Source organism: Rhineura floridana, chromosome 20 (assembly GCF_030035675.1).
Source record: "Rhineura floridana isolate rRhiFlo1 chromosome 20, rRhiFlo1.hap2, whole genome shotgun sequence".
NCBI lineage: Eukaryota > Metazoa > Chordata > Lepidosauria > Squamata > Rhineuridae > Rhineura > Rhineura floridana.
The window spans coordinates 4606768-4631922 of NC_084499.1; the positions used below are offsets into that span (position 1 = coordinate 4606768).

General features: G+C 45.0%; 1 protein-coding gene across 8 annotated transcripts in view; it reads right to left on the minus strand.

Annotated features, from left to right (window-relative positions):
- DENND1A (DENN domain containing 1A) overlaps nucleotides 1–10614 on the minus strand; it is a 342814-nt gene extending 332200 nt beyond the window's left edge. For 3 of the 8 annotated variants that reach the window (XM_061604517.1, XM_061604515.1, XM_061604522.1), the window contains exon 1: nucleotides 10336–10578. In XM_061604517.1, coding sequence (XP_061460501.1) covers nucleotides 10336–10352 — 17 coding nt within the window. In that variant the 5' untranslated portion in view covers nucleotides 10353–10578. Of the gene's footprint in view, nucleotides 1–10335 lie in introns of all 8 variants that reach the window. The other 5 variants (XM_061604516.1, XM_061604519.1, XM_061604520.1 and 2 more) reach the window with 5 other exon arrangements.
- Nucleotides 10615–25155: the final 14541 nt, after the last annotated feature.

The window sequence follows — 25155 nt, forward strand, 5'->3', positions numbered from 1 at the left end:
ACTCACATTATGAGCCATCTCAAGCAGCACCTGTTAATTTAAAGTTGCTATATAGCAACTTTACACAAGCCTGGTCGGCTCTCCTCATTGTCTTTAAAGCAGGGCTGTGGAGTGGGAGTCGTGGAGTCGGAGTCAGAAGCAATTTTGGGTGGAGTCGGAGATGGTAGAAATGTACCAACTCCGACTCTGGCTCCAAAATAAAAACTTATAATATCATAACAATATCAGGGCTGTGGAGTTGGAGTCGGAGTCGTGGAGTTGGACTCGGAAGCAATTTTGGGTGGAGTTGGAGAGTAGAAAAATAGAGGAGTCGGAGTCGAAGGTTTGGCGTACCGACTCCACAGCCCTGCTTTAAAGGCACCACTAGCCAGCCCCACAATCCCCAGCACTGAATTCAGGCTTACTAAAGAATTAATTGGCAACAGTGTTCCTAGCTCAATTCCAGCTTCTCTTTTACACAAGACCAATAGTTTAAGCTGGAAACACAGAAATAACTACAGACCTGCAGCAAAAGATGCCTTCAGGTTTTATTTTTCAAGTGAACATGTGAAACCGTAAGTTTTAGGCGAATGCTGAAGATGTACCTCTTTACCCTGGCCTGTGGCACCCGAGATGTATATTTTTAGGACCCACCCTATTTTGTGATTTTAGGTTGTTTTTAATTGTTTTTGATGCCATTTTAAAACTGCTGCAACCCACCCTAGGACCTCTGGGTGAAGGGCAGATAATAAATGTTAATTGTCATCATTGTTATAAGTCAGTTCCCTGCCGCCTTACTCAGTCTCCTCTGCCATCCCAGCCTCCCTACTCCCATTCAAAGAGGTTCCAAACCCTCAGGTCCCTAGTCTATTTATTTCTATACCATTACATCATAAAAATATCAAGACTGTGTGCAAATGAACACAAGACACCATTAAAAACCATACAAATAATCATTAAATCATTAAATGGCTGCACAGGCCTGTTGGCATTAAAAGGTCTTCAAGAGACATGCGAAATTCAAACGCGAGGATGCCTGCCGATGCTCTGCTGGAAGAGTGTTCCACAGCATGGGATCGGCAACACGAAATGCCTGAGGCCAGTCGGACATCTGTATGATGGGCACTACCCAACTCCTCTTGCCTCTTCTTCTCTCTGTCCTTCTTTCCAGAGCTGCCCGCACCTTCTCAGCACATTGTCTGCTTCCCTCAAAGCCCTTCTCGAAACACAGCTATTCCATAAAACCTTTGACACAACCCCTACACCCAAGACCGTACCATAACTATAACGGAAACAAAAACCTTTTCCCTTTGTTTGCCCCTAGGTTCATGTCTCTCCACTTCCTACCTGGCCCCTCTGTATTGAATTATAGAGTAAGTTCCTCGGGGCAGGGACTTGTCCCTTGCACTTTGCGAAGTCCATACACAAAGCAACAGCACTGTATAAATAAGTCCTCTTTACTTCAACCACCCTGCCTCCCAAAACCTGTCATTTGGCTCATCCATCTTTTTAAACTCCTATCCCTCTTTTGCCTACAGGCCCTACGGAACAGGTTCAGAGGAGGGAAACAAGGATGATCAGGGGACTGGAAACAAAGCCCTATGAGGAGAGACTGAAAGAACTGGGCATGTTTAGCCTGGAGAAGAGAAGACTGAGGGGAGATATGATAGCACTCTTCAAGTACATGAAAGGTTGTCACACAGAGGAGGGCCGGGATCTCTTCTCAATCGTCCCAGAGTGCAGGACACTGAATAATGGGCTCAAGTTGCAGGAAATCAGATTTCAACTGGACATCAGGAAAAACTTCCTGTTAGAGCCACACGACAATGGAACCAATGACCTAGAGAGGTAGTGGGCTCTCCGACACTGGAGGCATTCAAGAGGCAGCTGGAATGCTTTGATTTGGATTCCTGCATTGAGCAGGGGGTTGGACTTGATGGCCTTATAGGCTCCTTCCAACTCAACTATTCTATGATTTTATGAAATTTCTCCTTCCCCAACCACCCCACACACACACCAGTTTCCTCACACAATACTTGCACTGTGTTAATATTCATGAGGGATTCCTCCTACTGAGCAGAGTGAATACATCCTGTGACATCACAGTCACTCTGGACTCTCCATATTCATTTCTTCAGCCTAAACATCCCTCAGTTTATTGCAAGCATCGCCTATCTGAAGCAGATCAATTTTCAGGGGAGCTGGTGAGTGCACTGTCCTGCCTTTGGATCAAATTGTTTTAAACTGTCTTTTAAATTGTGTTTTAAATTGTTTTTAAAAATGTGTTTTAAATTTGTATATTTGTTTTTAATGTTTTCAGTTATTGTAAACTGCCAAGACAGCTTCGGCTATGGGGCGGTATATAAATACAATAAATAAATAAATGGCTCAGATCCCTTATGATCAGTATTCCATGAATGGCAGAAAGGGGCAGCCAAATTTATTTACGTATGCTTGAAGAAGAAAAAAGATAAGAGATGAAGTACCAGAAGCTCCTGTGCCACAGAAAGTGAAATTAAATTAAATTATTTATTTAATTTGTATCCCGCCCTTCCTCCCAGCAGGAGCCCAGGGTGGCAAACAAAGCACTAAAACACTTTAAAACATCATAAAAACAGATCTTAAAATACTACTTCATTAATGCTACTTCATTAACACTGGCAGTAAAATGAGTTGGTGCTAGAAGGCGACATTAAGATGGAGAGGGACTGGAAGTATCCGTCAACTAACTTGGTGATTGTGCAGTTTTTTATCCTGAATAAGCTCAACGAACTCCCTTTGCTAATGTCTTCTGAGGCAGTATGGGGGAAATCCAAGAGGGTGTGACTTGTGTTGATCCCTGACTTCTGTAACCCACCCCCTTCAGCAAAAATGCCTCCTTTTGGGGCTCAAGCCGAAAAGAATCTATTTGGGAATTAAATCAAAGTAGAAGTAACTCACACCGATTTTCTGAGTAAACGTGCTTTAGCTATGCTATTGTTTATGATCTAACATTCCTCTTATAGGCTTCCCATCTCTGGCAATTTATATATTTATTCAGTAGTTATATCCTGCTGTCTGACCACAGTCTTCAAAGTATTTCGTAACATTTATAAATGTACAATGGATGCATCAAGAACCACACTTAAAAACAAGAAACAAAGCAAAAACACCACCTCCGCTTGAATGATATCTTTCCCAGAGGGCAGCTGATGTCAGATGGTCCTGTGGAAGGAGGACAGAAGCTAGTGCCCGGTGCCCCTCTTAATCTCTCTCTCTCTCCTGGAATCCTTCTCACAGGACAGCTGGCATTAGATGGCCCTGTGGCAGGAAATGGGGCAGTTTCCTACTAATTTCACATCCTGAAGATACCTTCCATAACAGTTTACACAGGCATCTCCTTGATTGCTTGACCCAAGTATCCAGTTTTAATCGGATTTTTTCTTGCATTTTTGAATTATGGATGTTTACATTTTAATGTTTGCTGTAACTGATGTTGATACTTTATAATCCACCTAGAAGTCTATTTTGGCATTAAGTGGTATATAAATTAATAAATAACAAAAACAACGGTATCATATTTCCAAACTACCCTTATTTCTAGAGGTGAACAGTTCACTCTGTCAGTTGCTAAACAGTCTGTTCTCACTACCCAGGCAGTATTTTACTGCCCTGGTATGGCTTCCTCTTCCTCCCCAACACAGTTGAAAATAAATTGTGCAATATCCAGGAAAACAGATGACCCATCCCTGCGTTTTTCAGACACAAGAAAAATCATTCAGCCCTCCCTGAATGTGTCCTTGCTTAGCCACAGATCCTGCACTTCCTATTTATTTATTTTTAACATAAACCCCATTAGCACCACAAGCTTTGAGGGCATTTCTACAAATTATGAAAACAATCCCCTTATCAGTTCACTACGTCAATCCACATAAACACCTCCTATGCTGTGGTAGCAGCCCCCAATGCACACAGAGGGCCTGGGGATGAAGCCAGACTTTTGATGCCAAAGCTGCTCTAGCCACAGCAGAGGGGTGGCACGGTTCAAGAAGAGCAAGCAGGTTCACAAATAACCACAGGAGCACTGCAGACATGCAATATGAATTTGAATCTGCAAGCTTGCCACTCCACACGTCAAATTTAAGGTTCGGCTCAAGGTGACATGTGACCCATTATGCCTTCCACAAGCAGGTGCCCTCCAGATCTTTTGGACTACATTTTCCAGCAGCACCAGCCAGTGTGGCCTTGCTCCTATCAGCACTAGCATCATACAACGGTGCTAGCTGGAGCTGATGGGACTTATAGTCCAAAAGATCTGGAGGGCACCCGGTTAGGGAAGGTTGCTCTATGTTATGGTAGCTCAAAAGTGTGTATGGTGACAGCTGTGCCCAACTGTGCACACAAGAAAGGCTGAAAGGCATTGTCAATTCTGAAAGTGGCATTAACACATAGGTTCGTCTCCCATTGAACATTTGGGGTAGGGACAGCGAGCATGGTGCCCTCCAGACAGTGGCTAGTAGTCAGGATAGCTATATTGCCTCCAGTGTCAAAGGCACTACACCTCCAAATACCACTTGCTGAGGATGACAAATGGGAGAGGACTATCGTGCTCATGTCTAGCCGGCTGGCTTCCCAAAGGCATTTGGTTGGCCACTGCAAGACCAGAATGCTGGACCAAATGGGCCTTTGGTCTGATCCACAAGGGCTGATCTTGTGTTCTAATACTGTCGGGACTCCAATGCCTGTAAACCCCAGTCAGCATGGACAATGGTCAGGAATGACGGGAGCTGTAGTCCAGCAACAACTGGAGGGCACCATGTTGGGTACCCCTGGTCTGGGGACTCACATCCTTCCCTTTGTGATGCAGCATCCAGAAAAACAAGATCTTGAAATGTGGCAATTCTCTTAATTCAAATCTCTCAATTAAACCTTTTCTCAAATTTATGTTTGCCTTGGTATGACGGGTTAGCACCCCACCAAATAATCCCATCTTTGATTACCTCTTGAGATAAGAAAGCACTCTCAGGTGGCAACTCTGGGGAACTTGCTGGGACTCTGAAGTCATAGAGGATTTTTTTGTATGGCAGTTCAAGTTAAGGGGCCTCTGGAAAGCCACCTCCAGAGAGCAAGAGTGAAAGCCTATCAAACGAGCCAAATGAACTGCTTGGGGCATTTCAAAACCCTACCGGGGAGTAGCTCACTGGGCAGAGCATCTGCCTTGCAGAAGGTCCCCAGTTCAATCCCCAGCACTTCCATGTAGGGCTGGGATTCCTTGCCTGAAACCATAGAGAGCCCCTGCCAGTCTGTGTGGACAATACTGAGCTAGATGGACCAATGGTCTGATTCAATAGATGGACTGCCTTCAAGTAGATTCTGACTTATGGAGACCCTATGAATAGGGTTTTCATGGTAAGCGGTATTCAGAGGTGGTTTACCGTTGCCTCCTCTGAGGCTGAGAGGCAGTGACTGGCCCAAGGTCACCCAGTGAGCTTCATGGCTGTGTGGGGACTCGAACCCTGGTCTCCCAGGGAGTACTCCAACGCCTGAACCACTGCGCAACACAGTAGAAGGCAGCTTAATATGTGCCTAACTCTTTGATACATGGCACACACACAGATGAACACTTGCCAGTCAATTCCATTCCTGGCACTAAGTAACACAAGCTAGTCAACACACAAAATGTAGTTAAGCCATTTATAATCTCAGTATCCCGACACAGTGAAAATTAATATGGGTCTCATGTCTTATTCAGGCCCAGAGTTCTCACAGCACTTGCTTATAAAGCAGCGGGGTCTGAACACATGTGGAGGGGAATAAGTTAGTCTGTGAGCATGGGCAGATATGCAAGCTCCCAGTTGCCTTAACACTTTTTATTTTCCCTTGCTATCTAAAAAACAAGTGTACCTGGGATAATTTACAGGAAGATTTTGGGTCCCTCACAGAGCACAAGTGCCAATTCTTATCATTTGTGGATCTTTTGCATTCTACATTCATTCTCAGCAAGAGCATCTCCTTGCTTCAGGCCTCTGGACTCCTAGTATCTCATTAACTCCCCAACCAGAGGCAACCTCAGTTTTTGCCTAAAGATACCCAGTAGAAAGTGGCAGGGATGTTTTTCTCAAAAGACAGGAGAGACAAAGAAGGGTTGGGAAAGGCTGTAAATCTAGGAGAAGTGAGTTCTAAAGCATTATAATGGATTATAATCAGTCACTTCCCCACTATACCAAGAGGCATATTTTTCGATCCCTGTCATATTTGTTTAGTCTCCAAGAATGTAGGCTCCAAGAATGTTTAGTCTCCAAGAATGCACTAGCAGCTTTCCTGACTTGTTCAGTATGCGAGTGGAGAGAACTGTATGTTTGAATGAATGAATGAATCTTTATTTTTACCCCGCCCTTTTTCCAAAACTGGAACTCAGGGCGGCTTACAAATAAAAACTACTCATAGGTAAAATATACAAAAATATACAATTAAAATAGAATTAAACTATTTGTAACATTAAAATCATGAAACATAAACTTAAGATACTAAAACAATTTAAAACATTAAGAATAGGACCACAGAACAATACAACAGACCTTATGAGGCCCTATCTTAAACATCGTCTAGTCCAAAAGCCTGTCGGAATAAAAAAGTCTTTCCCTGCCGACGGAAGGATAGCAAGGAAGGGGCCATTCGTGCTTCCCTAGGAAGAGAGTTCCAGAACCTGGGGGCAGCCACCGAGAAGGCCCTATCTCGTGTCCCCACCAATCGTGCTTGCGAAGGTGTTGGGACTGAGAGAAAGGCCTCTCCTGAAGATCTCAGGGCCCAGGCAGGCTCATATGGGGAGATACGGTCTGACAAATAGCCTGGACCGTATAGAGCTTTATAGGTCAAAACCAGCACTTTGAATTGTGACCAGAAACAAACTGGCAGCCAGTGGAGCTGTCGTAACAAGGGGGTTGTATGGTCCCTGTAACCAGCTCCAGTTAGCACTCTGGCTGCAGCTCTTTGTACCAGTTTAAGTTTCCGAACAGTCTTTAAAGGCAGCCCCACGTAGAGCGCGTTACAGTAATCTAAATGGGATGTAACTAAGGCATGCATCACTGTAATCAAATCAGGCATCTCCAGGAATGGGCGCAGCTGGCGCACCAGTCTTAGCTGGGCAAAAGCACTCCTGGCCACTGCAGAGATCTGGGCCTCCAAGTTCAAAGCTGAGTCCAGGAGCACACCCAAACTGCAAACCTGTGTCTTCAGGGGGAGTGTAACCCCATCCAGCACAGGCTGAATGCCTATTCCGATTTGCCTTTCGACTAACCAGGAGCACCTCTGTCTTGTTTGGATGTCACAGAAGTGATGCAACACACACTAGCCAATGGAAGACAGTCCCAAAAGATGTTACTTTTCCCCCTTTTGTGCTTTTCATTCCATTGCTAACACAGGGAGGATACTATCTGTGCCAAGCAAATCTTGAGAGGACAAGAGACCGCTATAAAATTTTACATCTAAAATAAATGGCACAACCCTCAGAACCAGCCTTCCCCAAGCCAGTGCTCTCCAGTGGCAAGGACTAATGAATGTTGCAGTTTGAAACAGCTGGAGGGCACCTGGTTGCAGAAGGCTGCTCAAGACCACAGTAGATCAATTCAGGCTAACTCAGCAGCAACAGCTACGAACACATTTAGGCTACAATCCAACACATGTCTACTCAGAAGTAAGCTCCACTGGATTCAACAGGACTTACTCCCAGGTAAGTGTGTGTTGGATTGCAGCCTTAGTTCCTAAAATTAGTTAGGCTATTATCCTTAGTTAGGTTTCCTAACATAAACCTTGGGAACTGCTTGGCAGAAGACAAATCCAACCCTGCTCTTTGAAGGTAACATCCACAAGCCCCCCCCATTTCTGTTCCTACAAACAGCCATAGCTACTTCCAGACCAATTTAATCTCATCACTCTGAGGCTGGCTAATCCATTTTATTTGTTTGTTTATATCCTGCCCTTCCTCCCTCCCCAGGGAGGCAAAGAGCCAACTCAAGTTTGGCTGCTACAGCCAACTCAGGGCAAGCCAGAGAAGTAAAGCTGTAGGCTGTTGCTAGAATTTTCTCCCTACCCCACCCCACCCCACCCCACTTTCCCAAAAGCAATTTATCAAAGCCAGCAGGATCAAACGTCTGGGTGGTGGCCCCACACACAGCCAAGGAAAGTACTGCAAGATGCTAGGTGCCTGGACAGCAAGCATTTTCTCTCTCTACATTTTATAGAGGCTAAGAGCAAGAAGATATCCCAGAAGAGACTCTGGATAGGAACAAGAAGCCGAGGAAACAGGCCAAATTCTGCAAAAGTGGCCCCTCCCTCCACTTTTTTGCCTGCTGAGGAAGCTGATGTCACCTGAAAGCTAGCAGCAGAGCCCACTTCTGACATGCTCAAATGCCACTTGTTCTCTTCTTGCCAAACCATCCACTTGGGCAAATGCAGAGAATGTGACAAGAGCCTTGCCTCGGCCAGTAAAGCTCCTTGACCAGCTAAGTTGCCCTGCTCCTGTGCCTGCAGGGCTCGTTTGGCATGAAATAAGAAGTGGGGGAAGAGAAATACAAAAAACGTATATCCATGAGAGGATTTTGCTCGGGGAAAGTTGTGCAGCATCTCATGGACACCACACACTTCTCTTGAGCCACTTTATGCATTTTGTCAAGGGGAGGGGAAGAAAGCAGTGTACATTTTTTTAGAGTCCCCCACACACTCCAAAAAAATTAATATTAAAATAGCAGGCATAATCTCTTCACATAGCCAACAGCTTGGAACACACCCTCTCCTAATTCTGCCCCGCCTACCAAGCATGCCACAGACTGTCTCCCCAACACACAGCCTGGGCCTGCTGCTTCCAGGCACTCCACCACTTCTGCACAGACCCCACTCACCCCAAAAAACAGAGATAGTAGAATCTTCTGCTCCCTCTTCCCCAACACCTTCCAATAGCACTGGCTCTCTTACAGGAGAGCAGGTGTGGGCCCACATTAAAACTACCCTGTGGGGGGGTGTAAGAGCCTGCTTGGGGGGGGGGCGTAAGAGCCTAGAACATGAGCCTGCTGGATGAGGCCAATGGCCCATCTTCAGCAACCTGCCCACTCAGCGCCCTGCCACAGGTGCCTGTGGGACGCCCACAAGCAGGACCAGAGTGCAAGAGCACTCTTCCCTCCTGTAGTTTCCAGCAACTGGAATTCAGAATCATGCTGTCTGAACCTTCTATCTCTCTCTACCAATAAACAAAACAAACATATAGTATCATTCTCTCTCTCTCCCTCTGCACACATACATATACAAGCAGAGAGTACTCTATAAAAATGAAATACTGTTCTTTCTCACCATGTAGGCATTCACATCAGGACACTCAAAACTACGTTCACTCAGTCTTCTCTACATACACACACACACACACACACATTTACATGGAAAAGGACTACCATATGTGCCCACTCTGTTTTACATACAGTGCAATCCTACACTCTCAAGTACTATTGAATTCAATGAGACTTACTCAGAGGTAAGTGGGGTTAGAATAGCAGCTTTAGGGGGGGAAATATGGGTGGGTGGAAGACAGCAAAGAGAGACATCTACCTACATAGAGAGGATATTCTTGTGTATATAAGGAAACATGGATGTAGGATTTCACACACACATACTCAAAACACACTCTCTCCCTCTCTCTCTGTAAACAGACACTTTCTCACAGGGAAAGAGAATCATGAGTGTCTCTTCGCCCTTTCTACATACAGTATAGAGTAGACGCTTCTCTCTTTGCCTGTGCCCAAACACACACGCACACAAAAAACATTAGCGAGAATCATTCCTTGCAGGAAAGCCAGGTGACAGAGAAAACAATCTATCAGTAAACGGATATTTGTACAGTGCCTTAGAGGGTTTGTTTTGCGAGGAGTCTCACAAACACGACACCTAGATAGGACCGAAATCTTTAAAACAAAACAGGACAAACACACAAAGGGCTAGCTCTCTTGAGTTTTTCTTCAAGAGGATAGCCTGAGCCACACATCTTCCCTCTGCTGTTTTGGGGGGCAGGCAGGCACCCCTCTCCCATAAAGGACCCCTACTGGGAGGAAGGACAGGACATAAATCTAGTTAATAATAATATAATAATAATAATGATACGGCATTCCCAGGGAAGAAGGGAAACGTGAGACTCCCTCTCCCCGACGCCACCGTTATACAGTATCTATATCATGCACGTGCGCACGCGCGACCGCACGCACGCGCTGGCCCTCCCCCACAGGGGCACATTCCCGCGGGGGGGGAGGAAAAGGCAGATCCCCGTCCTGAGGGGGGGGGCTGCTGCTGCTGCTGCTCCTCCTCCTCCTCCTCCTCCTCCTCCTTCTCCTCACTCACTTAATGCGGGACCCCATGGTCTCTGAGGGGGCCGCATGGGCCCCAGGCAGGCAGGCGACGGCGAGGAGGACTTCCGGGCTCCTGGTTGGCCGGCCGGTCGGTCACTCCATCCCGTCCAGGCACCAGGCAGAGTCAGGAGCGCGACCGACGGACGGACGGACGGATAGACGAGGAGGGCTGGGAGCGCACAGCGGCGGGCCGGAAGTGATTGCGCGGAGGGAGCCGGGAAATGTAGTCCCGCCGCCTGCCCGACTGGCCGGAAGCCCCCTCTCCTCGGGGTTGTCGTCATAGCAACGCAGAGCCCCGCGGCCGCTTAGTTAGTAAACGAGGCGGGCCTCCCCCACCGAGCACGGTTCATTCCCAGTAAAGACCTTCAGAAGCCCAGCGTTTTCCTGAGCATGTGCAAAGTGTGCTTTACACCTCTTTACCCTGGGGCATGTATTTTTAGGACCCCACCCTATTTGGGGATTTTACATTGTTTTTAAATTGTTTTTAATGTTATGTTTTAAATTGTTGTAACCCGCCCTGGGACCTTTAGGTGAAGGGTGGGTAATAAATTATGATGATGCTTTATTGTTGTTGTTATTTCTGAAAAACCTTTCTACTGCTGAATAACCTACACACACACACACACACACACACGGTTTTGTTGCTCCACCCCATAATAAAGCATTTAACCCCATTATGGCCAGAGGAAAATCCTAGTCAAGGATACACCTCACAGCCCATAGGAGTAGGGTGGACAAAAATGGGTCTTTGTCCAGGGCAGGTAATACCCCTGGAAAGCTAATCTGGAAGAAGAGTCGGTGACTCAGAGCATGTGCAGATAAATATAGGAGGGAGTGGGAACGTTGCACTGAAGCATCATGGTGCCACAAGTTCTTCTCCTTTAAGCATGTGCAAAGTGCCTGTTAGAGTGAAGGAAGCAGGGCTTTCATTTTTAATTTTAGAAAGCATAAAGGTATTTTATTTTTGCTTTTAAATGGAAAAGACTAACAGTGCATAAGGCTGCAATCCCATAGTTTCCTGGGAGTAAGACCCCTTGAACAGATGTAGATACGTATAGAACTCTGCTGTAAAGTAATGTATGTATATTTGTTTGTTTATACATTCTGTTTGTTTCAATCTAGAGGAAAGGTATCTCTGGGCACATTCGGAGTGCATTTTGTTTGAAGGGTGAGATGACTTCTATCTTAAAACTGGATCTGTTGTTGTGTTCCATGCATGTGCAGAGTGCTTTTACCCTCTGACAAGAGCAGCTTTTAAAACAAATTAGTGTTAAGAGGACTTCCGCCAGACCTGTTGCAAAGTAAGGACTGCCAGTTCTTTACTCTGCCGTAACAAAATGTCCACTTCATTTTTGTGGGAACATCAACACCTCAAGCCACTGCAAGAGGTGAATACAGTGCCCTGTAGATCAGACATGGGTTCCTTGTGCTGTTGGAGCTGCAGGTAATTCTGGCTGGGAGGTTCACACCGTGGCTCATGTATTTATTTACTTAGGATCTTTCTACACTGCCCTTCCCCAAAATTAGTTCCAGAGCAGTTTCCACAGTTGAAATGGCATTTAGTACCCAGTTTTCCCTCCAACAGGGCTGGCCCAAGACTTTTTGCTGCCTGAGGTGAAGGACAAGATAGTGCCTTCCCATCATGTGTATAGAATCCAATTGGACTGGCAGCTGAATTTCACTTCAGCACTGATGATGGAACAGCATCCTCCACCACATTTGAGAGCAGTAGGCTCTCTTATGTGGCAGATCAGAGAAGCAGGTGTGGGAAACCTCTGGCCCTCCAGATGTTGCTGAACTACAACTCCCATCAGCACCAACAAGCATGGCCAATGACCAGGGATGATGGGAGTTGTAGTTCAGCAAGGTTCCCCACACCTGAACTAAAGTAAGTCGGGGAATAGTGGGGATTGCCCCCTGTCCCAGCATCTGCTGTCTGAGGTGGCTGCCTCACTCTGCTTAATGGTATGGCCAGGTCTGCTTTCCAAGTTTTAGACAGCAAAGAGGATCTGCGACAGGGATAGCCAACATGGCTTCCTCCAGATGTTGTGGACTACAGCCCCCAGCATCCCTGACCACTGACCATGCTGGCTGGGACTGATGGGAATTGTCATCTACAACATCTGTAGGGCACCATGTTGACTACCTCTTTGAGTAAAACTTAGATACAAACCTTGTGCTGTGCCTGAAACGCTCCACATGCATAAAACAGGCTAATCAAAGATATGTTTAGTCCTAGGGCCTTCTCTCAGAGGCCACATTCACACCAGACGTTTATTCCACTATTATTCCACTTTCAACAGTCATGGCTTCCCCCAAAGAATCCTGAGAAGTGTAGTTTGTGAAGGGTGCTGAGAGTTGTTAGGAGACCCCTATTCTCCTCACAGAGCTACAATTTGCCATAGTGATTTAACAATAATTTCCTCTTTCCAGAAAATTCATGAGAGTTGTAGCTCTGTGAGGGGAACAGAAGTCTTCTAACAGCTTTCAGCACCCTTCACAAACTACACTTCCCAGGATTATTTGAGGGAAGCCATGACTGTTTAAAGTGGAATAATAGTGGAATAAATGTCTGGTCACTAGAATGTCACTAGAAAAATGTCACTTTTGACAATAATGCAGGGAAAAACAGAAGGGAGTAGAAAAAGAGGAAGACCAAACGAGATGGATTGATTCCATAAAGGAAGCCACAGACCTGAACTTACAAGATCTGAACAGGGTGCTTCATGACAGATGCTATTGGAGGTCGTTGATTCATATGGTCGCCATAAGTTGTAATCAACTTGAAGGCACATAACAACAACAACAAATGTCTGGTGTGAATGTGACCTGAGACAAGGGCTGAAGAAGCCCACCCTGGACCCTGCGGTTTACAATAACTACCACCTGGTCACAAATGCCCCTTTCTTGGACAAGACGGTGGAGAGAGCAGTGGTGAAGCAATTGCAGGAGTTCCTGGAGGATGCGAACTGTCTAGATCCATTTCAGTCTGAATTCAGGTGCAGTTTGGGGACTGAACCAGCCTTGGTGACCCTGGTTTGGTGACCTGTATGGAGAGCGGGGCAGGGGGAATGCATCTCTGCTCCCGCTTCTCTGTGGCTTTTGTTACCCTTGACCACATTATCCCCCTGGACCGGCTCTGTGGGATGTGTATCGGGGGCACTCTTTGACAGCGGTTCCATTCCTACCTGCAGAGCCATATCCAAATTAATAGCTTTGGGAGGCTGTGTCTTGGCCCCATGGTCCTTGAGCTATGGTGTGCCACAGGCCACAATCTTGTTCCGTTGCTGTTTGACATCCATATGAAGCTGTTGGGAGCAGTCATTAGGCATTCTGGGGGAAAGTGTCTTCAGTATGCTGATGATACAGACCTCTAATTCTGTATAACATCTATTGAGAAAGGTTGCATATAGTCTGGCATGTTGCCTGGATGCAGTTGTGGAATGGGTGAGGGAGAATAAACTGAGCTTGAACCCTGGGAAGACAAAGGCACTGTGGGTACATGGTTGGCCATTTACCTGTACTGGATGGAGTTACTCTCCCTTTACAGGTGCGTAGTTTGAGGGTGTTCCTGAATCCATCTTTGTCATGCTAGTCTCAGCCTCGGTGTCTGGGAGTGCCTTTTACCAACTATGGCTGGTGCACCAACTACGGCCATTCTTGCGTAGGCATAGACTAGCTGCAGATTCATGCACTGATGACCTCCAGTCTTGACTATTGCAGTGCGCTCTGTATGGAGCTAATCTTGCGCCTGATCCAATAGCTCCAGCTGGTGCAAAATGTCCAAGTTTAAGGTTCTTGTATTAATGTACAAGACCCTAAACAACTTGGGTCCAGGATATTTTAAGGACTACCTCATCTCTTATATCCCGGCCCAAGATCTTTGTGGTATCTCTGTTGGCGTGGCTCAGATGCACGAGTCATAATGACTAGAAGCCATGCATTCAGCATTGTGGGCCCAAACCTGTGGAACTCCATAGTTGGGAGGCAGTGTGCTTCTGAATACCAGTTGCTGGAAACTGCAGGAAGGGAGAGTGCCCTTCCACTCACGTGCTGCTTGCAGACTTCCTAAGGGCATCTGGTCGGCCACTGTGAGAACATGATGCTGGACTAGATGGGCCACTAGCCTGATCCAGCAGGCTCTTCTTATGTTGTTAACTCCCTCCCAAGCGAGATCAGACAGACACTGTGCGCTTCAGGCACATGCCTAAGACTTTATTGTTTTATGATAAATTGCCATTGCTTATATTTTTACTTTCTGTATTGTTTATTTTTATGTATATCACTTAGAAATGCAAATGATTAGCAGCCACACGGGTGGCCAGCACATCCTGGGCAGAGGCAGTTGAGCTGGTGGAGGAAACTGGTGGCTTGGAGAGAATGGGAAGCCCTGAGAGGTCAGGAGGTGCCACAGGGCCACCTACAGCCCCAGTAACTGATTTAACAACTGTATTCCTTCAGTCTGGGCAGCATAGTAAGGCCAGCAGCTTCCCTGCCGCCAAATTGACTTGACCACTGTTGCCTAGTGGGCTTGTGTGCCAGAAGCAACTTTTAGAAAAGTCCAGTTTTGGCTATCACTATGGTGATTTGATTCCTATTATTTATTCATGCATTTTAATACTACTAATTAAAAGTCCAACAAGATGAGCAGAGAAGAGAGAAACGAAGATGAGTCAGAGGTGTGAACAGCTCCCTGAGACATGTCAGTTTACATGCAAGGAAGACAGATAGAAAAGTTGAGCACTGGTCAGCGGCAGAGCCCCGCCAGCTAAGAGGACTATCTCTCTTTTTCTCCCCACAATATCAAACCCACAAGGAGGACTGAATGGGAGTTGCTCTTGTCACAGTCCTAACACCCATCAACTGGTAATCCGAGACATACTGCCCCAGACACTGAAGATAACGCACAGTCATCAGACCTAGTAGCCATTGGTAGTCTTACCCTCCATGAATCAGTCTAACCTCCCTTCAAAGTCATCCAAACTAGTAGATATCACTACATTATAGTTGATAAAGAAGATGCTGTGTGAAGTCTTGCAACATTCAGGTTAATTGGATGTCCCAAAATTCTAGTATTATGAGAGAGAGGAAGAAAATCTCTCCTTGTCAACTTCCTCCAAACAGCAGAGCAGGCAAAATAAAATAGACATAGGTAGTTTCATGTCAGGTTAAAATCATAAACCTAAAAGAGAAGATATGAAGGCCCTGGACACATTAAAAAGTCTTCATCTGTCACCAAAAAGACAGGCAGGTTGGTGTTAGGTGTGCCTCCTAAAAGGGCCTTACAAGAAGCTCTTAACCGTGCCAGCAGGTTCATGTGGGAGAAAGCAGTCCTTAGGGTGATTGATTTAACTCTGCAATCCTATACATGTTTACTAAAAAGCCCCACTGAATGCAAGGACCTTCAAGGTCAGTCTATAGAACTGCAACAAAAAGGTTAAAAACAGCGTTTTAAATTGGTCTTTTAAAATAACATTTCTGTTGTTTTCTGAAGGCAATGAATGAATCAATAAAAATGCATGCGGCACTTAAAAATTGTAAAATAGCAGATGGCCTGCCTGGAGGATTAGGGAAAGGGAAAGACTGATAGGTGAACCCGGTGCTCAATTTGCTGATTTGTATGTCTGTCATTCAAATTACGAAACCAGGGGAAAGCCAAGCTCACACCATTGCTGAAGTCTCTGCTGCTAGTCCTTATTAAATAGTGTGTTTTTCTTCATGCTCTGTTTTTGCTACTGACACCTTGAAATAACGGTTGTATTATTCAATCTTGAACATTTTTATTTCCTGTGCTAGAAGTACCATCTGCCTCTTTGGAAGAAAGGATTGCTCCTTGAAGTATGGGAAGTACCTTGGCATCTTGTCTACTCTGAATGACAGACACTACGCAGAGTTGTATTCTAGATGGGGTTATATTTTTTTTGTTTCTTAAAACATGAAAATATTGGGTTTGACAGTTTGGTAGTAACAGCTGGTGATTTTGAGAGATCCAGTATGCACAGTCACTTTTGGGTGAGTTCACATGGAACAGAGGCAGGACTGGAATAGTTTCCACACAGAGCACTAAAGCTGTATACAGTTAGGAATTTTGAAATCTGTTTTCCATTTGTTGTTTTGTCTTTGCTTATTGCAAGCTGGATGAATAAAGTTAACTCACAGTACAGATTATTTACAACAAAGCACTGCACTGCTGGTGATGGGTAGACCAGCACCTCCTATGTCCAATTCATAATTTGTGCATGAAAAATAGATTGATTGGGAGAATGTCCATCAGATGCCTGCAGTAGTGTAGTAGCAAATTCAGAAGTGCAGGGTCCCTTCATGACAGCCTCAGCCACGCCCCTCTTTTTTTGCTGCTAGCAAAATCATTGTTAATGCCACAGCAACAGACATCCCTAGGAGCAGACATCCCTAGGAGCCAATAAGCACAAAAGAGGAGAGTGTTAGCTACTGAAAAGAGTCATCTCAGTGGCTGACTCACCTCCTTTCACTCTGATTGGCTCCAATCAGCAGGAAAGGACAAGGAAGCATGTTAGAAGAGTCTTCTCAATGGCTAACACACTTGTGTTTATTGGCTCATAGGATGCTGAAGACATAGGGACCCTGCTCCCAAAAAGGTAAAGGGTCTAAGACACCCTGAGACCCTGTACAACTACAACACTGCATGCCTGAATTAATTTTTGAGTTGTAGTTATCTCATCTCCAAAGGTCACTCTCAGATGAACCTCACATGCTCAGGAATGCCACGGACCTCTCTGCAGCCTGTGCCCCATCTATCCTGATGCCCACCTGTGCAATGTGCTGTTGTATCTAGTGCTTCTTGATATAACATATCAAACCCACATTTTACTCTCTGTGCATAAACACTGCTATACTTCCAACTTGGGTTGAGTCCAGAGAGAAGCACTAGGAGACTGCTCCTCAAGCCCAAGGCAGTTGTATTATGTGATCCACAGGGCACTATTTCATCCCCAGTGCTATTCAACATCTGTATGAAGCCATCAAGTATGGTCATTAGGAGTTTGGAAGCATGCTGATGATACTCAGCTTTATTTCTCTGTTACATCTGATTCAGGAGAGGCTGTGAAAGACCGAGACTGGTGTCTGGATGCAGTGGTGGACTGGATAAGGGCCAATAAGTTGAGTATGAACCTTGGGAAGTCAGAGGTTTTGTTGGTCAGTGGTTCTCAGATCTGGGGGACAGGCCAGTTATCTTCCCTGGATGGGGTTGCACTCCTTCTGAAGGAGCAGGTATGTCATTTGGAGATACTGCTTGGACCATCATTGCCACTTGAGAAGTGCTCTTTATCAGCTTCAGCTGGTACGTCAGCTGTGGCCATTCCTGGACAGGAATAATGTGACCACTATAGTTCATGCATTGGTAACCTCAAGACTAGATTACTGCAACATGTTCTTTGTGGGGCTGCCGTTGGGTATGTTCCAGAAGCTTCAGGTAGTGCAGAATGCTGCGGCTAGACTGGTGACAGAAACAGACTACTGCCAACACATGACAGTGATTTTGTAAGACCTGCACTAGCTTCCCATCTACTACTGGGCCAGGTTGTTGTACTAGTGTACACAGCCCTAAATAACTTAGGCCCAGGATACCCTAAGGACTGCCTTACCCTGTACATCCCAAGTCAATCACTGAAATCATCTGGGCCAATTGCACACCTCATGTCAGTGAGGAGTCATGCCTTCAGTGTTGTGGGCCCAACTGTGTGGAACTCCCTCCCGCTAGAAATCAGACAGGCATTGTTCCTGCTGAGTTTCAAGTACCTGGTTAAACCATTTTATGTTACGAGGCCTTTAAATCATGAATGCTTCACTGATGTTTTTGTTTAATTTTTTGAGATTTTAAATTTCTGAGGTTTAAAATTTTTGAGATTTTTTTAAAATTTTTGTATATTGTGTATTGTTATCATTCTAGCTGCTTTGAGACCTAGGCCACATTCACACCATACATGGGTTCTACTATTATTCCACTTTATGTTGGAAGTGGGGCAAGAGCAACTCCTGTTTTGTTCTTTTGTTTGAGCTCCAGAGGGAAGATAGAGCGAGGGTCCTCCAGATGGACAGGCTTGTTTACCTTTACCTGTGATGCTCTGACTGACTTCCTTCTGTCACTAGACTGTTACGTCTTTAGGGAAGCTTACCTGCTCCTCCTCCTTCTGCCCTTTCCACTCCTTCCTTCTCTGACTGTCCGGAAGAGAAGAGACATCCCTTTTGTCTCTGCTCTCTCCAAGCCATGAGGCTAACTCCCGCACCTGGGCGTTAAGCCTCCAACTTAGTTAGTTAGTTAGAACTAGGTTTGCTTTTCTATCTACTATGTATTTCTATAAATAAAGTAGCTTTTCTTATTTTACTAAGTCTCAAGTCTCAGTGATGCTGATGCAGGGTAAAACCCTGCTTTCTTAGGTAAATGCACACACACGCTGGCACACTCGCATTTCAACATCTGCTGTTACTCTGCTGCTGTTGTGTTGCTTTAAACAAAATTAAGCACACAAATTACACACAGCGCAACACTTTAAACAGTCATGGTTTCCCCCAAAGAATCCTGGGTAGTGTAGTTTGTGAAGCATGCTGAGAGTTCTTAGGAGACCCCTTATTCTCCTCACAGTGCTACAGTTGCCAGAATTGTTTGACAGTCAACTCTTCTTCACAGAGAACGCTGGGAACTGAAGTTCTGGGAGGAGAACTGTGGTGTCACAGCGCAGTGCAAATGCACCAGCCGAATTAATTCACTGCCCCTGCCAGCTTATTTGCACTGTGCCACCTTGTCCCTCCCCCTCTCCCTCCTGGTAAGCAACAACAACTCACCTGCCAAGAGGTCAGGTAAGCGTCTCCACCTCACCACTCCATCTGCTGGTGGTGGCTTGACTACACCTAGAGGCATGACAATCTTCATTGAGTTCCACGGAAGTGGGGTTTGGGGTTTGGGGTTTGGGCCTGAAGTGGCTGTTAATGTGGACCCTGTTAGGCCTGCAGAGCCGACAACCAGTGTCGGCTCCATGTCGGCAAAGGGGTGGAATCCACTGCAAGTTTTAGTCCGGACTTTTGTGGAGCTGTCCAAGGTGCTGAAGCAGCCACCATCTGCAGCAAACCTCAGCAAACAGTAGAGCAGCCATGTTGGGCTAAAATGGACAAGAATGGAAATGTTCAACTCTGTGCCACTTTTGTGTAAGCTGTGTGAAACGTCTTAGTGATTCTCTGTGATAGTCAGGTGAAACTTTAGCATCTTGTGGATGATCCTAAGATTAGAAACAACATCATACCATTAGCACGCATAGCATGGCATTTGTCTTTTTAAAGAGTGCTGCAAAACCTGAAAAGATCAATAGTATCATAATGGAAATGGAATTATAAACATTGTTAGAATGCTTCAAAGGAATGTAAGGGGTCCCAATTATATTCTCCCCCAGTAAGATTATGGTAATCCATAATCTGCATTTTACATGGGTTTGCCTATGTAAGTAAATGAAATCTTCCTTTTCCGGTTCCTGATCTAACATAAAAGGTGTTCAAAGAATAATTTCATCTCTTTTTCTTTCTGCGCCTGCTGTCTATTCACCTCTGCTTCATATGCTTCCACCCCCCTGAGGTCCATAGGATCCTGCCCTGCAGCCCCCAAAATGGATACTATGAACTTTATTCCAAAATGCTAAAGAAATTTGTTTATTTATTTATTACATTTATATAGTGCCACATAGCCGAAGCTCTCTGGGTGGTTTACAGCAATTAAAAACAATAAAAACAAATATACAAATTTTAAAAACACAGAAAACAATTTAAAAACACATTTTTTAAAAAATAAATAAAAACAATTTAAAAACACATGCTAAAATCTGTTTCACAATTTGATGGGCTGGAGGAAGTTAACTGGAGGACAAAATCTTCAACCAGAGTTTGAAATAATATTTGATTTGAGTGCTTTGTCAATACCACAATACTATTATTATGCCATTTTAAAATTAGATTTTGTAACAGTGCTATATTGTTATACTACATTGCTTTAAGTTGGTTTCTTTCATAATATTATCTTCCATATGAAGAAAATATGTCTCAGATGAAGTACTGTACACTTATAAACTGAGTAATTAATTTCAGTTATAATCCTGAGTGTGTGATTTTTATAGCTGATTATTTATTTATTTATTATTTGATTTATCTCCCGCCCTTCCTCCCAGCAGGAGCCCAGGGTGGCAAACAAAAGCACTAAAAACTTTAAAACATCATAAAAACAAACTTTAAAACACATTAAAACAAAACATCTTTAAAAACATTTCTTAAAAAAAGCTTTCAAAACATCATCTAAGATTTAAAACATTTTTAAAAATGGTTATGCTTTACTGCCATGTGTCCCTGGAGTGCTAATGAGCAAATTCAAACCTTGATTAGAGGACCCAATTGGTGCAGTGGTCAGGTAAGCACTAACATTGATTGGATCCCCCCACCCCAAAGAAAGCAATGGCCAGCAGTCTGAAAATGTTACCTATTCAACCTAGGCCACCTACTGCATCACCAAAAAAGAAGACAAAAGACTCATGTTTGCATAAAATTTACATTTGCTAGTAACCTGAGGGAGACGGAGAGAGCCAGTGTGGTGTAGCAGTTAAGGTGTTGGCCTACGACCTGGGAGACCAGGGTTCAAATCCCCACACAGCCATGAAGCTCACTGGGTGACCTTGGGCCAGTCACTGCCTCTCAGCCTCAAAGGAAGGCAATGGTAAACCACCTCTGATTACCACTTACCATGACAACCCTATTCATAGGGTCGCCATAAGTCGGGATTGACTTGAAGGCAGTACATTTACATTTAGTTTATATGCTTAGATACAGATTTGGAAATAATTACTTTGATTTAAACATAAATAGAATACTGCTCACTGTGGTGGGGAAGGCTTTGACCAGCTGACCTCAGGGGCATCACAACTGGGGTGCGGAGGGTGCGGACCGCACCCGGGTGACACCCTGAGGGGGGTGACACCCAGAGCTGCCCTGCCCCGTGCTGTTGGCCGGCAAAGGAGCCGAGAAGCACTCCGGGTTGGCGTAGCCAACTCCTCCTCGGAGGCGGGCGGGCAAGACCGACAGCAGGCGCCCGCTCACTGGCGGTGAAGCCAGGATGGGCCTTCCACCACCAGCCTGGAGTGAGTGGTGAGCGAGTGTGTGCGCACGTGCGCACAACACCAGCCACCCCCATCCATGCCCTGGGAGGGAGCGCGCCAGAGGTCCGCACCACCCCCCGCACTCCCGCTAGTGACGCCGCTGGCTGACCTGCATGGGGACTTCCCATAGGACTCTAGGCTGGCCACTGTGAGAATAGGATGCTGGACTTAGAGTCTGATCTAGCAGGGGTCTTCATTTGGTCTCTTACATGTGCTGCTCAGTCCAGATGTTAACCAATAATCAGCAACTAAAAGGCGTTTTCTTTCCCTCCTTACTATTTTTTATAAACCAGACATGAAATACACAGCCCTTCAGACAGAGGACAGTCGCTAGATAGTCTTTCAGACAGAGAAGTGTCCTCTGTAAAATGGGACTTGTGGCTACTACTTTTGCAGCTCAGTGATCTGCAACCCATCTTAGCAGCGGGGTGGAGGTAAGTGTAGTATTTTTCAAAGGCTGTGTCCACATCATACAATTAAAACCCACATTGTCCCCCAAAGAATCCTGGGAACTGTAGTTTGTTAAGGGTGCTGGGAACTGTAACTCTGTGAGGAGCAAAATACAGTTCCTAGGATTCTTTGAGAGAAACCATGTGCTTTAAATGTGTGGTGTGTACACAGCCAGCTGAGACTGTGGAGCCCCTTGGCATAGGGCAATGAACAGCTTTGGCCACACAATTGCCCTGTCCTCTGGGCAACTGAGCTTAAGGGCATCTAGAATAGACAGGCCGATTAGCTAGGGATCTCTCAACTGAGCTGCAAACAAAAGGAGGCACTCAGGGACCTTCCAAGCAGAAAAGAATAACGGAGGGATTAAGCATGAGCAAGGGGCCTTGGGATACCATCCAGAGAGGCCTCACTGCCAAACAGAGAGGCAAGGAGTATGGCTGACTCAGTGGCGGGTGGATTTGGGGGTCCTGGACAGGCTTCATGACTGAGCGCCCAAGGTATGATCCTTGGCACAAGAAAGAAAGTTAAAAGACATACGTGCAAATTTATCTCCACTGTGCTAGCCTCTCTGGAGCACATTTTTATCCAGAGTTGGAGGCAAGAGAATATCTGGAAGAGAGGAGACAAAGCAAATATTGACATCTTTCATGCTTGCTTTTCACGTGCCGGCTGCCTTCCTTCCACATACTGGTCAATGGAGCTGGAAAGAACCAGTAAAGGCCATATAATTCACCCTCCTGCTGGCAAAGGAGGCCCCTCCCTCAGGCAGGATTCCAGCTATTTATTTATTTATTTATTGTTTAATTTGTATCCCGCCCTTCCTCCCAGCAGGAGCTCAGGGCAGCAAACAAGGCACTAAAAACACTTTAAAACATCATAAAAACAGATCTTAAAATACATTAAAACAAAACAGCATTACAAATTTTAAAAACAATTTTAAAAAAGGGTTTAAAACATTATTAAAAAACATATTAAGCAATTCTAACACAGACCCAGACGCAGCTATGTCAGCCTAAGCTATGCAAACCCCGCTGAGTCACGTAAATGAGACAAGCTACGTCAGGGATCACCAACCTTTTTGGACCAGAGAGCACATGCCAAATTTTGAGAGAGTGCTCAGGGCATCAGTCACAAAATGGCTGCCATGGGGGTGGGGCATAACACAAAATTAGAGAGTAGTCATAATGAAGCTTTTCCCATAATTGTATTTCCATACTAGAAAAGGCTTGACCTGTTGAATTTCTGCCTGTCAGAAAGGCAGAAGAACCCTGTTTTTCCCCAATGCCAATCCTAAACAAAAGCCTATGCTGCCAGCCTCTACCCAGGTACCTAGAAGTAAGCCCCATTTAACACAGATAGACTTACTTCTGAGCAGACATGTATACCATTGTACTGTAAATTAACTATACAGTGAATACTTAATAAATTTCTGGTCCTTAACTCCTGCAAAGGAGGAGACATGCGTAAGCCTTTTGAGGGGAGGGGGATTCTTTAACATTCCCCAATACTTACTGTGTTCGCAGAAAATAATTTTATTTCAGGTGAACCCAGGACAGGAAAGATGCATCCTGATTGCTAGGGGAAAAGGAAGGGCAAACTATGGGGATTCCAAGGACTAGAAAAAAGACAGAAGCAGAAAAGTGCACTAAAAGAGAGAGTAAAACAGCAGTGCTTTGGGACCCCAGGGATTCCTATTACCCAGTGTCCAAACAACTCACTTATCAGTCACAGCTCTGACATCACTCATTAGCTAATAACACTGACATGCAGGAGCAGCCAGACTGGCTCATTTCACAGAAATTGCTTCGAAGAGGACCTGCACATTTTGCTCCACAGCTTTCTTTCTAGGAGGTCTAGAGACTTACTTTGTTTTTTTAAATGAAAACTCCGATTCTGGGCTGTCTGCTGGAGGCACCACTGATGGCCTTTGTGGGAGCCATGATGGTGACCCCTGAGCTCCATATTGAAAGGGACATCATTCAAGAAACCTCTAGGAACACAATTGGTGGGGCTTTGGGAGAGAACTGGCTGAACTGGCTGCTGTAACTCTTTCCTTAAAGAGTAAGATTTTTAAAAAAATATAGGCCAGGAGATTTTAACTAAATGTATTTAATTAGAATGTACCAATAATTATGGGCAGAACTTGAACGGTTACTTTTAAAAAGGAATAAATTACAATTACTGTTACATGGCCCCAAAAAGGAATAAATTACCATTACAATTGTTCTGAAAGGAATTAATTACTTTACCGTTACTCAAAAGTAATCACTACAATTACACTTCAGTTACTTTAAAAAACAACAGAGTGCCTACAAGGTGCTGACCTTAGTTGTTGCACACCTACTTTGCCTAAAACAACATTAAAAACAAACGTACATACATAGGGGGTAGTAGAATAATTCTTTTTATCCATAAGATAGCACTGGTGGTCTCTACGCTGGTAAGGGAGGTGGGAAGGGAGGCAGAGGCCACCGCTCAGATCTTTGCACATCAAAACAAATGCAACCACACACACTCTCTCTCTCTCAGCCAGCATCATCTCTCTCACTCAACCACCTCCCAGACCTTGTCCTGTCACCACCTAACAGACACCCACCCAAGCAAACATTTCCCCTTGAGATGCAAAAAAGTTAAAACACTGCAAATGCAGCACAGTAGCCAGGGAGGGTGGTGGAGGCCACTTTGTGTGCCAAGTGCAAACACAGTATTCACACACACATACACACTGGTTGTCATCTTTCACCTCCATAGTCCTTTATCTCCATTCTGCTGCTGCCACCTTCTCCTCCTTTATCCATGTCCTTGCCCTCTGGCTACTTTTTCCCTCCACTCCATTCTTCTCCATAACCGTCCATTTTTTTAAACAATTGTTTTCTCCACTCCACCCGTCTCACTCTCCATGTCCTCCCTCATCGCCTCGTACCCACCCACAGAGCACGAGGGAAGAGCGATGCTGCACAGAAGCCCAGTTTGAGGCACATGATTTTTATCCACAGATCAGAGGAGCAGAAGACTTCCCCTGCTCCCCCCCCAAGTAATGTCCAAAAGTAATTCTGGAAACATTACAATTACTCCTCAAATGTAATAAAATTGCTCCCCATTCTGTTACAATCAAAATGTAAAGGAATTACCCACTCATTCCTCAAAAAAGTAATGAATTACAAGTAATTCATTTTTTGTAACTAGTTACTTCC